General features: G+C 56.9%; 4 protein-coding genes across 4 annotated transcripts; all 4 read left to right on the top strand.

The window, feature by feature from the left end:
• Positions 1-61: 61 nt before the first annotated feature.
• UV8b_04340 (uncharacterized protein) lies at positions 62-2,141 on the top strand (the record flags this gene model as incomplete). The annotated part of the gene is made up of 4 exons (XM_043141838.1): positions 62-422; positions 546-1,527; positions 1,708-1,938; positions 2,084-2,141. 4 exons carry the CDS (start codon positions 62-64, stop codon positions 2,139-2,141), a joined length of 1,632 nt encoding a protein of 543 aa, XP_042997772.1.
• Positions 2,142-3,306: 1,165 nt separating this feature from the next.
• UV8b_04339 (uncharacterized protein) lies at positions 3,307-3,507 on the top strand (the record flags this gene model as incomplete). The annotated part of the gene is made up of 1 exon (XM_043141837.1): positions 3,307-3,507. One exon carries the CDS (start codon positions 3,307-3,309, stop codon positions 3,505-3,507), a length of 201 nt encoding a protein of 66 aa, XP_042997771.1.
• An 8,348-nt stretch (positions 3,508-11,855) lies between these two features.
• On the top strand, positions 11,856-12,263 carry UV8b_04338 (uncharacterized protein; the record flags this gene model as incomplete). Its single annotated transcript, XM_043141836.1, has 1 exon — positions 11,856-12,263. One exon carries the CDS (start codon positions 11,856-11,858, stop codon positions 12,261-12,263), a length of 408 nt encoding a protein of 135 aa, XP_042997770.1.
• A 17-nt stretch (positions 12,264-12,280) lies between these two features.
• On the top strand, positions 12,281-12,724 carry UV8b_04337 (uncharacterized protein; the record flags this gene model as incomplete). Its single annotated transcript, XM_043141835.1, has 2 exons — positions 12,281-12,489; positions 12,583-12,724. The coding sequence occupies 2 exons, from the start codon at positions 12,281-12,283 to the stop codon at positions 12,722-12,724; spliced, it is 351 nt and encodes a 116-aa protein (XP_042997769.1).
• Positions 12,725-13,815: the final 1,091 nt, after the last annotated feature.

The raw sequence follows: 13,815 nt of genomic DNA, 5'->3' as shown, positions 1-13,815 counted from the left end.
AAGCATCATCATCATCATCATCATCATCATCATCATCATCAATATCATCACCACCACCACCATGGCTGCCAGGGACTCCATCCTCCAGGGCGTCTGCGTCAACGCCAAGGTCGACGAGGCTCACCGCAAGATCCTCACCCCCGAGGCCCTCGCGTTCCTCGCCCTCCTGCACCGCTCCTTCAACCCCACGCGCAAGCAGCTGCTGCAGCGCCGCGCCGTCCGCCAGGCCGAGATTGACGCCGGCGCCCTGCCCGACTTTCTGCCCCAGACCAAGCACATCCGCGACAACGCGGCGTGGAAGGGCGCGCCGCCCGCCCCGGGCCTGGTCGACCGCCGCGTCGAGATCACCGGCCCGACCGACCGCAAGATGGTGGTGAACGCGCTCAACGCCGACGTCTACACCTACATGGCGGATTTCGAAGGTGAGCCCATAGCCACCTTTTTTTTTTTTTTTTTTTTTTTTTATCCCCTTTCCCTCCCCTGACGGGGACTTTCCCCTTCGCCCGCCAAGGCTAACCCCCCGGGCTTCGGGGCCCCCAAAAAAGACTCCAGCGCGCCTACGTGGGACAACATGATCAACGGGCAGGTCAACCTGTACGACGCCATCCGCCGCCAGGTCGACTTCAAGCAGGGCCAGAGGGAGTACAAGCTGCGCACGGACAGGACCCCCCCGACGCTGATTGTGCGCCCGCGCGGCTGGCACCTGGACGAGAAGCACGTCACGGTGGATGGCGAGCCCGTCGCCGGCGCCCTGTTCGACTTTGGGCTGTACTTTTTCCACAACGCGCTCGAGACGCGGCGCCGCGGCTTCGGGCCCTACTTTTACCTGCCCAAGCTGGAGTCGCACCTCGAGGCGCGGCTGTGGAACGACGCGTTCAACCTGGCCCAGGACCGCGTGGGCCTGCCGCGCGGCAGCGTGCGCGCCACGGTGCTCATCGAGACCATCCTCGCCGCGTTTGAGATGGACGAGATTATCTACGAGCTGCGCGACCACAGCGCGGGGCTCAACTGCGGCCGCTGGGACTACATCTTCAGCACCATCAAGAAGTTCCGCCAGCGCCGGGACTTTGTGCTGCCGGACCGGTCGTGCGTCACTATGACGGTGCCCTTTATGGACGCCTACGTCAGGCTGCTGATCCGGACGTGCCACCGGCGCGGGGTCCACGCCATGGGCGGCATGGCGGCCCAGATCCCCATCAAGGACGACGCCGAGGCCAACGCGCGGGCCATGGACAACGTGCGCGCCGACAAGCTGCGCGAGGTGCGCGCCGGCCACGACGGCACCTGGGTGGCGCACCCGGCCCTGGCCGCCATCGCCACCGACGTCTTTAACGAGCACATGCCCGGCCCGAACCAGCTGTTTGCGCGCCGCGATGACGTCGGCAGCATCGGCCGCGACGACCTGCTCAACATGACGGTGCCGGGCAGCGTGACCGAGGACGGCATCCGGAAGAACCTCACCATTGGCCTGGGGTACATGGAGGCCTGGGTCCGCGGCGTCGGCTGCGTGCCCATCAACTACCTGATGTGAGGGGTTTTTTTTTTTTTTTTTCTCCTTCTTCTTTTCTTCTTCTTCCTCTTCTTTCCTTGCCTCGGTGTCCCGACTTTTTTTCATCTTGGTTTTTTTTTTTTTTTTTAATGAAAAAAAATGAAAAATACCCCCCGTCTATTTTCCACTTTCCCATTTGCTAACCAAAACCCCCCCAGGGAGGATGCCGCGACGGCCGAAGTCTCCCGCTCCCAGCTGTGGCAGTGGGTCCGGCACGGCGTGTCCACCGCCCAAGGCAAGCGCGTCGACAAGGCCTACGCGCTCAAGCTGCTCGACGAGTGCGCCGACAGCCTGGCCGCCAAGGCGCCCAAGCACAACAAGTTCCGCCTCGCTGCGCAGTACCTCGCCAGCCAGATCACCGGCGAGGACTACGCCGACTTTCTCACCACGCAAGTGTTGCCCGCTGTTCCGAACAAGAGCGGCTTCCCCCCCCCCCCCCCCCCCCCTTTTTGCGCGGCACCGGCGCGCACCCCGTGAGCAAAAGAAACCGGGCTGACTCCCCCCCGCGCGCCAAACGCGCTGCGCTCTGTCTAGGCTGCTGTACGACGAGATCACCCAAGTCGGCGCCCCCAGCCCGGCGTCCAAGCTGTAAAAAAAGCGAAAGCGCAAACGATCCAAGCTGGAGAAAAAAACGAAACGAAGCGAATCGAAGCGAAGCGAAGCAAAGCGAAGCGAAACGAAGGCGCGGAATCGCTGGTTGTGGGCTGCGGCAGCCTCGGGAGAGACAAACGGAAACAAAAGGGCCGGGAGGGGAGGTTTTTAGGGGCACAGAATCCCAAGTCGGTCAGTCAGTCAGTCAGTCGGCTCGAGTCGGCTCTTGCAGCGGCGGCTAGCAAGTTTTGTAGATTGTCCCACACCACGCATGGAAATAGCAGCAGCAAGCTTCAGCTCAACCCTCTTTTGCTCCTTTGGTCGTGTCTCCCGCTGTCCTGTCCTGTCCTGTCCTGTCCTGTCCTGTCCGCGTCTCGTGTGCCTTGCTGCCTGTCCGTCGACTTGTGGCCGTGGGGCCATGGCCATGGTGTCCACCGTGCGTGCGGAAGGGCACGTCACGTCCGCCCCGATGGCATCCCCGTCCCCTATCCTTGCCCGGATGCCGATCATGTCGAGGGTCGAGATGCAAAAAGCGAGGCCCGGATGCGTCCGCCGTCCCCCGTCTGCTCCGGACGGCTGGCGCGCACCACACATCACGCACCACAGTTCTCCCTGCTGCCCTCTTTCGCCTTCCTCGCAACCTGCAAGGGCGCAGGCCCGCAAGTCCGCAAGTCAAAAGGGAGGACCGGATCGCAGGCTAATTGCAGAAGCTAGTCTGCGCTAGATGCTTTGCCTCGGGGGGGTTTTTTTTTTATTTTTATTTCCATTTTTATCCATAATTATTTATTTATTTTGCCGCCTCACAGCCGACAAATCTCACCCAGCCGTCCCGTCACATAGATAGATGACGGGATTAGGGGGGGCCCTCGAGAAAAAAAAAAAAAAAAAAGGGACACGGTGGGGCAGAGCGCAGAGAAAAATAAAAATAAATTAAAAACAAAAAAAAAAAAAAAAAAAAAAAAAGTAGATAAAATAAGGCGAGGTAGGATGGATCAAACGTAAAGCGCTCCCCAATCAGTACGGAGTACTCCGTATCCCATCACCTCAAACGCAGGGAGAGACAGAGACAGAGAGCGAGAGAGAGCAGCGGCACCGACTGCCTGCGGCCATGCCAAGCAACCAATTACGTTGCGTGTTTCTGACCATGTACGCCCAGCCAGGCCTGGATGCTTGACAGCTGCGTGCGGCCTGGTGGCCTGGTGGCCTGGTGGCCTGGTGGCTGCGGCGCCCTCGCACGCCACGCCCGCTGCCTGCTTGCGGCGGAGACATGGCTGCTCGGCGCCGCCAAGGGTGACGTGACTGCCAACGAACGCCTTGCCTTGGACAGCAGAAGGCAGATGGCAGATGGCAGATGGCAGATGGTCTAGACTCTGCACCTTTGGGGGGGGGGGGAGCCAGGCCAAGCCAAGCCGCGAAACCTGCCCTCTGGGTATAGGTACTGACTGTCAAGTACTTGGTGGAACGAAGATGGCAGTGAGCGGCGCGACAACACAAAAAAAAAAAAAAAAAAAAAACCCCCAAGAAAAAAAGAAAAAAAAAAAAGATGTAGTACAGGGGAGAAAAAAAAAAGGGGGGGGCCGCCCAGAAAGAAAGGAGAAGGGAGGGAGGCCCGGGGAGGAAAAGAGGAAAGGGAAAAGAAAAGGGAAAAGAAAAGGGAAAAGAAAAGGGAAAAGAAAAGGGGACAGGGGAGGATGACGCCTTCACCACAAAACAGGCTGGAGGCTGGGAGGACCTGCGTTGACGACACGACACGGCACGACACGACACGACACGACACGACACGACACGACCCGACGTCTCAGCAGTTATTGTCGGTCGTGCCCAAAGACGTTGCGTTGCGTCTTTGGACGGCACTTGCAACATGGTATTTGGAGCTCTTTTTTTTTTTGCCTTGGTGTTGCTCCATGTCGTTGCGCCACAAATCTCTGCTCTGCTGCTGCTGCCGCTGCCGCTGCCGCTGCAAGAACAGCTGCCTGACCTGGACACTCACTGCCAGTGCCCATCTGCCGTGTTGCGTCGCTGCGAGGTAAATCGGGCAAGAATGGAAAGAAACGGGCAAAGGGCAGTTTCCCCCGTCCTCACTCACCTCGACCAACCATCGACATCGACAGCGACATCGACAGCGACATCAACGGCGACATCGACTTGGACCATCCAGCCAGCACTCCGACAGCCTTGCACCGCTGTGCCTCGAGCTCGACATATGTGTTCAACGCAACCATGTGTTGGTGCTCGGTGGCGCTTCGTAGCCCCGGAACCTCGCGTGGCAGCCTGCACGCATCGCAGCTTGGATCCAGCCACCAAGCCAGCCAACGGCACTGGCACTGGCACCGGCACTGGCACTGGCACTCTTGGTCAGGAAAAAGAGCAAATACCCGTCAAATCGAAATGCCTGCCGCTGCCGGCCTGCTAATCAACTGCCTCCCTTTCCGCCAGACACCACCCCCTTCCCAACTTGCTGGTTTGTGGCTGTCTCGTCAGCATTCGCCAGAATCGACAACCTCTTGTTCATCACGAAAAACCGGGCTAAAATAGACATCAACTCTGGCAGAGTGTCTCCCCTCCGTTGGTTTGACATGTACGTGCAAAACGCAAAACGCAAAAAGCTCATTCGGTCTTCAAACCTGGTCATTGCAACTGGTGGTGGTGGTGTTGACCATCCCTCTTCGCCCCCCCCCCCCCCCCCCCCAATAAGCAAGCATCGTTGGCTCCGAATCAGGCGACATTTTCGTCATCCCCAGCTTGTTGGAGGGTTGGTTGTAGTAAATGACATTCTGCGCAAATGTTTTGCGCGTGCGTCCGTACTCCCGGATATCGTCATAATCATCGACTCAAACTTGTTTGATTCACCTGTCGTCAAGTTGACAAGAGTGCCCCCGGGGTTCTGGGTCTCTCGTCTTCTCTAACCGCGTGGTCCCTCTGCTGCTTCCAAGTTCCAATCCAACCTGGGGGCAACCACCGCGTCCGTGTGGGCCGAGATTTTCGCTCCATTTCCTCATCATGAGAGCGCAGCGCCCTCGGCCCAGCGATGAGTATTTTCCCATCACCTTTCTGGTGAAACAGAGCTTTCGCGTCCAGAATATCCCAACGAATGCCGTGGGCCGATCCCTCCTTCGGGACTGGGCTGATACCTTGTCGATCTGAGGCTGGTGGCCAGAGGCAGCCATTTCAGCTTTCCGTCACAAGAAGTTCAAGCCCCCTACTCCACGTGCCTGCGTAGTCCCACCCACCTCAAACCATGGCCCGCGAGGGAGAGGGGGAGTGTCAAGTGGTGGTGGTGGTGGTGGTGGTGGTGGTAGTAATGGTGGTAGTGCTTCAGAGGCAATTGCCCCGTCCGAGCAAACGTGAGAATTCGTTATCGAGCTTAATTGTGACCGACCAATGCAACCGGGCAGAAAGACACCCAGGGAGAAGACAAGGTCTCGTATCAAAAGAGAAAAGGGAAGAGGGCAAAGCAAGTAGTTCCACGTGTCCAGAAACAAAAAATCCCTTAGTAAACGGAATAACGTGATGGAGACATGGCCTGTTGCGACAAGCAATGACAGCAACGGCAGCAACGGCAGCAACGACACAAACATCGCTGGTGCTAAAACAGTTCCTTGACTCCCTTCGTTGCAACGTCGGGGCTACTGGAGACCGTTGCAAGATGGACGGGTTGGCAGCAAAGACGAGGAACTGATATGACATGAGTGACGGGGGTTCAACTGCGTTTGCATTGCATCCTGGCTGCTTGCCCGACGTTGCGTTGCACCACATTCATGACCTGCCCAGACTAAATCCGTAACCCATGGCTTACTCGAAGAGGCGGTAGGGAGAGGTGTGTGAATAGGCTGCCTAGTCATGGCCAACTTTCTGCCAGGAATGCTCAAAAGCACGGCGCAGAGGCTGGTCGGTCCCGAGAGAGCGGGATACATGGAATTGCCAGCTTCTCTCTACTTGGCTCCAGCAACAAATTTCAGCACATTGCTGAACGACCATGGGGGGTGTGGAACCTGGAATACAAAATTCCCATCCGGTTATGCTCCCTTGATCTGCTCGGTGTCAGGACTCGGGGTCTCATGGCTGAAGGGGGTCGGCCGCATCGGACGCGGACACACCAAGGGGGGTTCATACAATGCAGCACAGTGTGGCTTCTGCAGCAACACAGCAACAAGTCGAGAAAGAGAACAGAACCGATGCCCTTGGTCCAAGGTGGACAAAAGGCCGAGGGAAAAAAAAAAACGAGGAGCGAGGAATGCCCGTGGTTGCCTCTGACCACTCTGTTGGGTACCGCGGACGGATGGCGACGTCTGTGTGGACCAGGGTTCAGGACAACAAGCGTGATGCATTATTGCATTACCGACTTGCAGGAAATATTGGCCCGAGTCCAGGATTGGCCTGTGCTTGCGTCTACTGGCATGGTGTGGACTTGGTGGCTCAAAGGGAAGCGCCCAACTCCCTTTTCCTGACGGCTGTCGAGTTGTCATCCCTCGGACCCCAATCCCAGCTGTCAATTCAGGGCTGCTTTTTCTTCTTCTTCTTCTTCTTCTTCTTCTTCTCCCTCCTCGAGCTTGTCTATGACCCCCCTCCCCTCCCCTTCGAGCTGGTGCGGAGTAATTCGTGATCGATATTGCAGTGGTGGGCTTTTCCGCTTTGGGGCACGCAAACGGAGGCAGAGAGAAGGAGTCCCTTGACGGTTTGAACCATTGGGGCGAGCCACGATGGGGGCTTTTCTCGAATGTCGTCCATGAAGCGTCGAAGTGGCATCAGCCGAGCCGTAGTACCGACGTACCAGAGTCTACAGACGGTGGGGGGCGGCCAAGTTTCATTCTCCAAGCAGGAAAGACCGGCGACAGACTCGCGCTGCCGCAAAATAGCAAGTGTGATTTTGGTCGCGGTTTCCTGGTTCGATTCGACCACACTGGCTGCGGACCGCCCACCAAAAGTACATATACCTACCTACCTACCTACCAGTAGGCTTATTATCCAGCATGTACAGAGTAGCAGGGATGCAAAGATACTTGCGGAGTACTGCACTCGGCGTAGATGTATAATCGTGGGAACCAATACTCTGTGGGGCCCCCGACCTGTTTGCTCCTTGATGACAGGTACCTATGTACCTGGCATTCAAGGGATACCGGCAACTTCTTCTCTCAATCGGGCTTCGTACTTTACAGTTGTCGTCGGCGTGTTATACCCCGTCCCAGTGGCCCAAAAGATTGACACTTGCAGTCCATCACCACCTGTCAGCGACAGGTCAGTCAATCAGTGCCAGGTGCCCCCCCTTCTTCAGCCGCAGCAGACCAGAGACAACCATGACCACCAACAGAACAGGTTGAGCTCATCCCAGGCCTAGTTTTAATCAAGTCAACAGCGCTGCACGGCACGGCACGGCGCTGCACACTGCGCACTGCACGTCCAGCAATAATCTGACCATGCCGTTAGCTCCGTGCTGGGCTCAACCCGAGGCGATTGAAGAGAGAAAAGAGTCAAGACACCTTGCCTCTTTGAGTCCTGGTGGCCCGCCGCCAATCAGCGAGCGACCAGACCCCAGGAAGCAAAGTTTGGCCGAGTCTCCTGCGCAGACGGATCTCTTTCTGTCTCCTTGGAAGGCACCGGATGGGCCAAGTGCTTTTTGCATCCTCACGTCAGGTCTCTCCCTCCCAAGCCTCGCCAGCGAGAGGGATTGCAACCAACTCCTGCTGCGTACTTGCGTTGCTCCCCGTTCGGAGGATGCACAGAGGCAAATGCCTACAAAATCCTACAAATCCTACCAATCCCTACCAATCCCTACCAATCCCTACCAATTCCTACCCTAGTGGGCCGGTCCCTTGTAGTCCAGTCAGTCGGCTTATCCCCAGCCCATCGGTAGCTCTCCCTGCCCGCCTGGCGACGAGATCTCTGTGGCTTGCTGCCAGAAGGCTTGTGGCTGCCAAGCGTCAAGACACCCAGTGACTCTAGCAGGTGGGTGTGGCGGCCGGGCTCCCGAAGCCTCAAGAGCCAGGATGAGCGGTTCATAACTTAGGTACCTACTTACCTGGTACTTGACGTGCAGCAGTGCTCGATACCTGTTGATCAACTTGGAGTGTCAATGTCGATCCCTTTCCTCGCCATCACGGGTCATTTGGTCATTTGCCGTCCCGCGCGCCAATGGAGAAAAGACGGAAAAAAGGCATCATTTATCGTGCAAAGCACATGACTTGAAAAGACGAATATGCACAAACACCAGCTTTGTTCCATTGCGGATGGTTTGGAGCCGACTCAGCCATCCAGCCCTCCAGCCCTCCAGCCATCCAGCCATCCAGCCATCCAATCGCCCCTTCCCCCCCACTCTACGGCCCCAGCCTTTTTTCCAGTGGCTGGCTGTCTTGGATGATTTGCTGGGTCAAGGTGGGTTACTTCATGTTACTTATCATGCATCCCTCCGCGAATCTACGGAGAAAGGGAGTGGGCTTGGGCTTAGAGTTTGGAGATGCGCCACCATCATGAGCCAGTTCAGCCACCTTGTCGTTTGGCACATTGTTTGTCCCATGTCGCGGCTCGTCGAGATGAACCTTTGTGAAAAACAATCGCTCGTAAACATTGCAAGATTTGCAGTAAGAGGGTTCGGTGACAAGGACCATGGAGGACCAGCAGTTGAAGCCTCCAGGTTCCTTTTTTTTCAATCGCGCGAAATGGGACGCGAGTAATTTGGCTAGCGACAGCGTCGACTGATGGCGCTCCTCAATGCTCAGTGTTCAATGTTCAATGCTCAATGCTCACGGCTCACGGCTCACGTCCGCACGGTTTTCAAATTCCTTATATTCCCACACGCGTGCAAAAAGCGTCCGGTGCTTCAGTCGGACGTGCCCCCCCCCCCGCGCGCTCGGTTCGTCCAGAGTTCGAACGGTTTCTTGCGACGGACGATATTTTCCGACGCAGCGTCTAGTTGCGACTTGCGGGAGAGGCACAGAGGCGCACATTGTTCACCATGGCCAAGAAGGCGGAATATACCGTGGCAACCGTGCTAGGTCAGCCATGGTCTCGAGGCAATGGGTGCGATGGGGGTTGCGATGGGTGCGCCTCCGGACACGACTCTGCTTGGCAGCTTGCCTTGCCACCTTGGAGAGCCTCATGGCGGACGTGCATCTGTGGGGGAAGTGGGCTCCTCAGCCCACTTGATGCTCATGCAGCTTTGGGGGGGGGAAGGGGGGGGGTTCCATTTCAGCACAAACGGCCGTGCTCTTTTTTGTGCATCTTGTATCTCTGCATCTCTGCATCTCTTCCAGCATGGATCGCGAGCTGTGCTTCGTAGTCATCAATGTCCCAAAGCCAAAGCGCGCGACTCGCTCATCCGCCGCTGAATTTTACTTGCTTCCTAGCCTGCTGCCTCTTTCCATTAATCGCAATGCAAAACAGCTGTCAGGTACTCGGTAATGTACCGTACGCACTTGCGGGCGGAATAAGTGGCTTCTTTCGACTCCACCCCACCCCCTTCATGGCCCGGCCGGCGTCTAATTGGCTAGAGCCGCCCCTAGTGCTTGCACGTCGGCCATGTACCCCATGTACCTCGATCTGGAGGGCTGCAGGCAACAGGTACCTATGTACCAAATCTCCAATGCTGCTTACCTGCTGCCAGGCCTCTACAGACTGCCTGGGAGGTTGGCAGTGTTGGCCAACCTGATTTCAAACAGCTATATGCAAGTGGTAGATGTGATGATGCCTTTTCAAGCAGCTGGATTCGGTAAAAGTGATCCATTTTCTTCTCTGCGGAGGAGTCGCATCAAAGTCGCAGCCAAATGCTTGGCACAAGGCGTTTGACAAACCTCCCCTTCTGGCATAACAACCAGTCGCTTGGGACAGGAGACAGGACAGAATTGCGCCGATGACCCAGAACTTCCTATTGGCCATGGCCATGGCGAGGGTATGTTGTGCAGGCTCCTGGTTTCCATCCAAGAGGATACGAGGCTTCTGCCTGCAGTACCGAGACAAGTCGATAGCTGTCGAAAGCTTGCTTCGTGGTGGTTGCAAGACCTGTGCTTGTAATTAGTTGCGGACGGAGCAGGTCGGATGGGTTGTTTCCACCCGCTCCTGAACTGAGATGGTGGCTGGCAAGTTTTGGCTCTCGAGATGGGAGAGGTGGTGGAAACGCGGCCAAGTTCTTGGTCGCGGGCGACGAGGTGACAGCCCATTGACGCAGCGCGCTCATTGGACACTCATCGCTCGCGGAGTCGCAGTCTTGGGGCACACCAGACACGCACGCACGCACGCACGCACGCACGCATGCGCACACCCACCACCCCTGTTATTGCCCGCTGAACCGATGCTTGACGCGCATTGCATAGTGCAATATTGAGAAAGGGCTAGTTCCATCTCGTGGTTCCGCACTTTGCCTGCAAAATGATGAAACCGATTGCCAAGTGGGTCCGCCCCCGTAGTTTTTCGTCGCGGGGAGTGGCGACGGTGCAAAAAGCTTGACTTGAGGGAGGAAGCGGCAGGAAGCCAAGGCAGCAAAGGGGGGAGAAGGCGGTGGGGGCAAGGGGAGGGGGGTGTGGGTATAGACACTGCAAGCCTCGAGAGCGTGCTGATACAGCAGATGAGCCAATGAGCAGAAGGGCAGAAGGGCAGAAGGGCAGAAGGGCAGAATGGCAGAATGGCCCGTCGTTCTTGCTGCATCCATCCATACATAACCTTCTTTCCCAAGTATTTGGGATGGGACGCAGCTCTAGACTTGCAAGGGTCCCCCACTGCAGGCCCGGTGCCAGGGAGTCTCGGTCCCTCCCAGACAATGTCAAGTCAAACAAGGGCAAGGCAAAAAGCACTGGAAGCTTGCGCCCTGGTTCCCTTGTTTGACAAGCAACCCCCCTGGCCAGTGCATTCTCGATGGGCAACGCAACGCAACGCAACGCAACGCAACGTCCCCCCCCCCCTCCCCCCCCCCAACCCCCCCCAAAAAAAAAAGGGAAAGAAAAAGAAAAGCCGTCGACATGGTGCTTGACGGGTGTGGGTGGCGGGGGTGCGAGAAAGGAGGGAGTGGGGAGTGAGGTGTGGACGGAACATGTGGGTCCACGACACCCACCAATTGGCACTTAAAAGTCATTTTGTGAGCGGGCATGGACAATGGATGAGCAGGCCCGTCGTTGTCAGTTGATTACTCGCAACATCTCAGAGCCACGGTGACGGAGGCAAGCAAAACACGAATCTCAGAGTAGTGTCAAGTTCAACATGCCAGCATCAGTGGTAATTCACTGATAATTCACACCACGCCGCCATGCAGCGTGCCCATACCCAACCCTGAGCGCTTTCTGGCAGCTGGTCCTTCTCTGCTTGCAAGGAGGCAATAGGTATGCAAGGGTTTGGGATATTGCTCGTGGGCAATCGTATCGACTCGTCATTCCTCGGCGCTCCAGAGTCTCGCTTGGCCTGACTGACAATGCATGCCTCCTTGGGAACCGGCCCAGCTTGGAACCACCGGCCCAGGTGCGGACGGGACCCTATTCTCGGCTGAAGTGATGAATTGGATGCAGAATACGGAGTACGGAGCGGTTCAAACAATAACTGTCCCACAGCATGGTTGAGAAGAATCTTGCCGTGCAGGCTCAAGCTGGCAAACCGCTGTGCTTGAATCCCAACCACCGTCTGTCCGGTTTGGAGGTCGTGAACCAATCTTACACACAGATTGAGGAAGGATTCTCGTCTCTCCTCTTTTCCCCGGCCTTCAATTTTCCAGTAACGGGGCACAGAGACTGCTGCTGCAATGCAAGAAATACCCATGAGCAAACGAACGAAAGGGGGTCAAAGGGGGTTCAAGCAGGGGCGGCGTCACAAAAGATCTGCCCGCTGGAAGCCGAATGGGGACCACGGTGGGAAACCCCTGGACCACTGTCAAACCGTTGAATCAGCTGATGGGCAGAGTCTCGAGCCCGTAAATGATGTTCCCGTCGACGTTGTCAAGGTTCAGCGGGACATGGAAGACAGATTGCGTCATGGTCATATCCCCATTCGCCGAGGCCAGAACGGAATGCTCGCTCGCTGCTGCGTGCTTTGGACTGCTGGGACGGTACGTGTAACCCGGCCGCATGGTGCTGGTGAAGAGCGTCCTGGAGAGGATCTGGCTGGTGCGACGTCGGCTTCTTACGTGGGAATGGTCACGTCGCTCGACTGACTGTCCAGGCTTACCAGATGGGCCAGGCGGGGGAAGTCGGCCATATTAAGAATGATGATGATGATGATGGTGGTGGTGGTGATGATGATGATGATGATGATGATCCTGCTAATAACAAAGGAAAGAAAAGTCCCGACCAACTGTGGAATAACCCGGTGGTCCGATTGCACAAGTACATACATGTCTCAAACCAACTTGTTGGCCAGAGACTTTTCCAACATGCCAGGTGCGGCACGGCATAGAGTCGGACGCACACGCATCATGGCTATTACTATTACTATTACTATTGCTACTGCTACTGCTATTCGCGTAGTCTCAGTCCACTAATTCGGATTCCGTCTCCACCTCTCCAGGATGTCGGAATGGGGGCACTGACTTGGGCGGCAGCTTGCCTTGAGCCTCAGACTCCAACGAGCTGGTGCGGAGGAGGTCCAAGGTTCAGAGTCCAGAGTCCAGACTAGCGGGCATTTGTCGTGGACGTGCAACCCCTGAATCGAGCGCCCGCCGGGATCGGCAGCGAATACAGGCAGACTTGCGACCCAGCCGTCGGTTGTTTGATAAGGGGTGAGAACTGAACCTGGGTGAAGCAGGGAGAATATCTCTCATCTTGGAGACCCCCCGGTCCCCCGGGCCCCCGGCCACCCTGTCCCCTCGCCCGAGGAGCTACGCGAGCCCCTTGCTTGAGAGCTGTGCGCGTGCCGAGAGTAGGCAGACAGACGGCTAGGGGAAAGTTGACGGCCATACCTCATGAGACAGGCGGGCGTGAGTGGAGTTGTCTACGGAGTTGACTACAGGGCGGTCGTCTTGCCATTCTTGACTCTCTCTCTCTCTCTCTGTGTTTCTTCCTCACTGTTTGGACTTGTTTGCAGAGTACCGCATCTTCCTTTTTCCTCGTACATGGCAGTTCAAGGGCCTCTTGTATTCCATCTACGACTTGTCGCGCAGGGAGCGAGCCATGGCACTGGGTTTGGTGACAAGGAGGCAAAGGGAGGACAGGGCAGGGCAGGGCAGGGCGGATAGGATAGGATGGGACTGGATAATTGCAGCCACCATCTGCAGGCTCTGACATACTGCGGCTATATCACTGGCACTTGACGAGTTTAGAGTTGATCCACTGGATACATGTATGTACCGTACTGATCTCGCGGCACACCTGCTCCGTTGTCTCCTTTGCCTGTTCTGGCAACAATTTGCATACGTAACCATTACCAATCTTGTCGACTCCGAGTCCCGTCCACACCTGGGTAACTTGGTGCTGCCCCAGCAGGTCCCTTCATTCCTCGACCGGCCAAGGATCAACGGAATCAACATGAACAAGTGCCATTTGCCTCCCCCCCCCATGTCAACATACCAATGTCCCCGTCGCAGCGTTCCGAGATGCCCCGCCGCCCCCCCCCCCCCCCCTGGGGGGGAAACCCAGAGCAAGGGAGAGAGAAAAGGTAAAAAGAACTCCGCACGGGCGGCGGGAAGCCAGGTGGCCCCAAGACCAAGGTTGCCGACTCGACTCGTCCAAACAATGCACGACTCGTCGCAATTGTGCCAGCACGCCAGC

The sequence above is a fragment of the Ustilaginoidea virens genome, chromosome 3 (assembly GCF_000687475.1).
Source record: "Ustilaginoidea virens chromosome 3, complete sequence".
In the NCBI taxonomy this organism is placed as follows: domain Eukaryota; kingdom Fungi; phylum Ascomycota; class Sordariomycetes; order Hypocreales; family Clavicipitaceae; genus Ustilaginoidea; species Ustilaginoidea virens.
The sequence above is the reverse complement of the archived record's forward strand: the minus strand, read 5'-3'. Positions and strand labels throughout refer to the sequence as shown.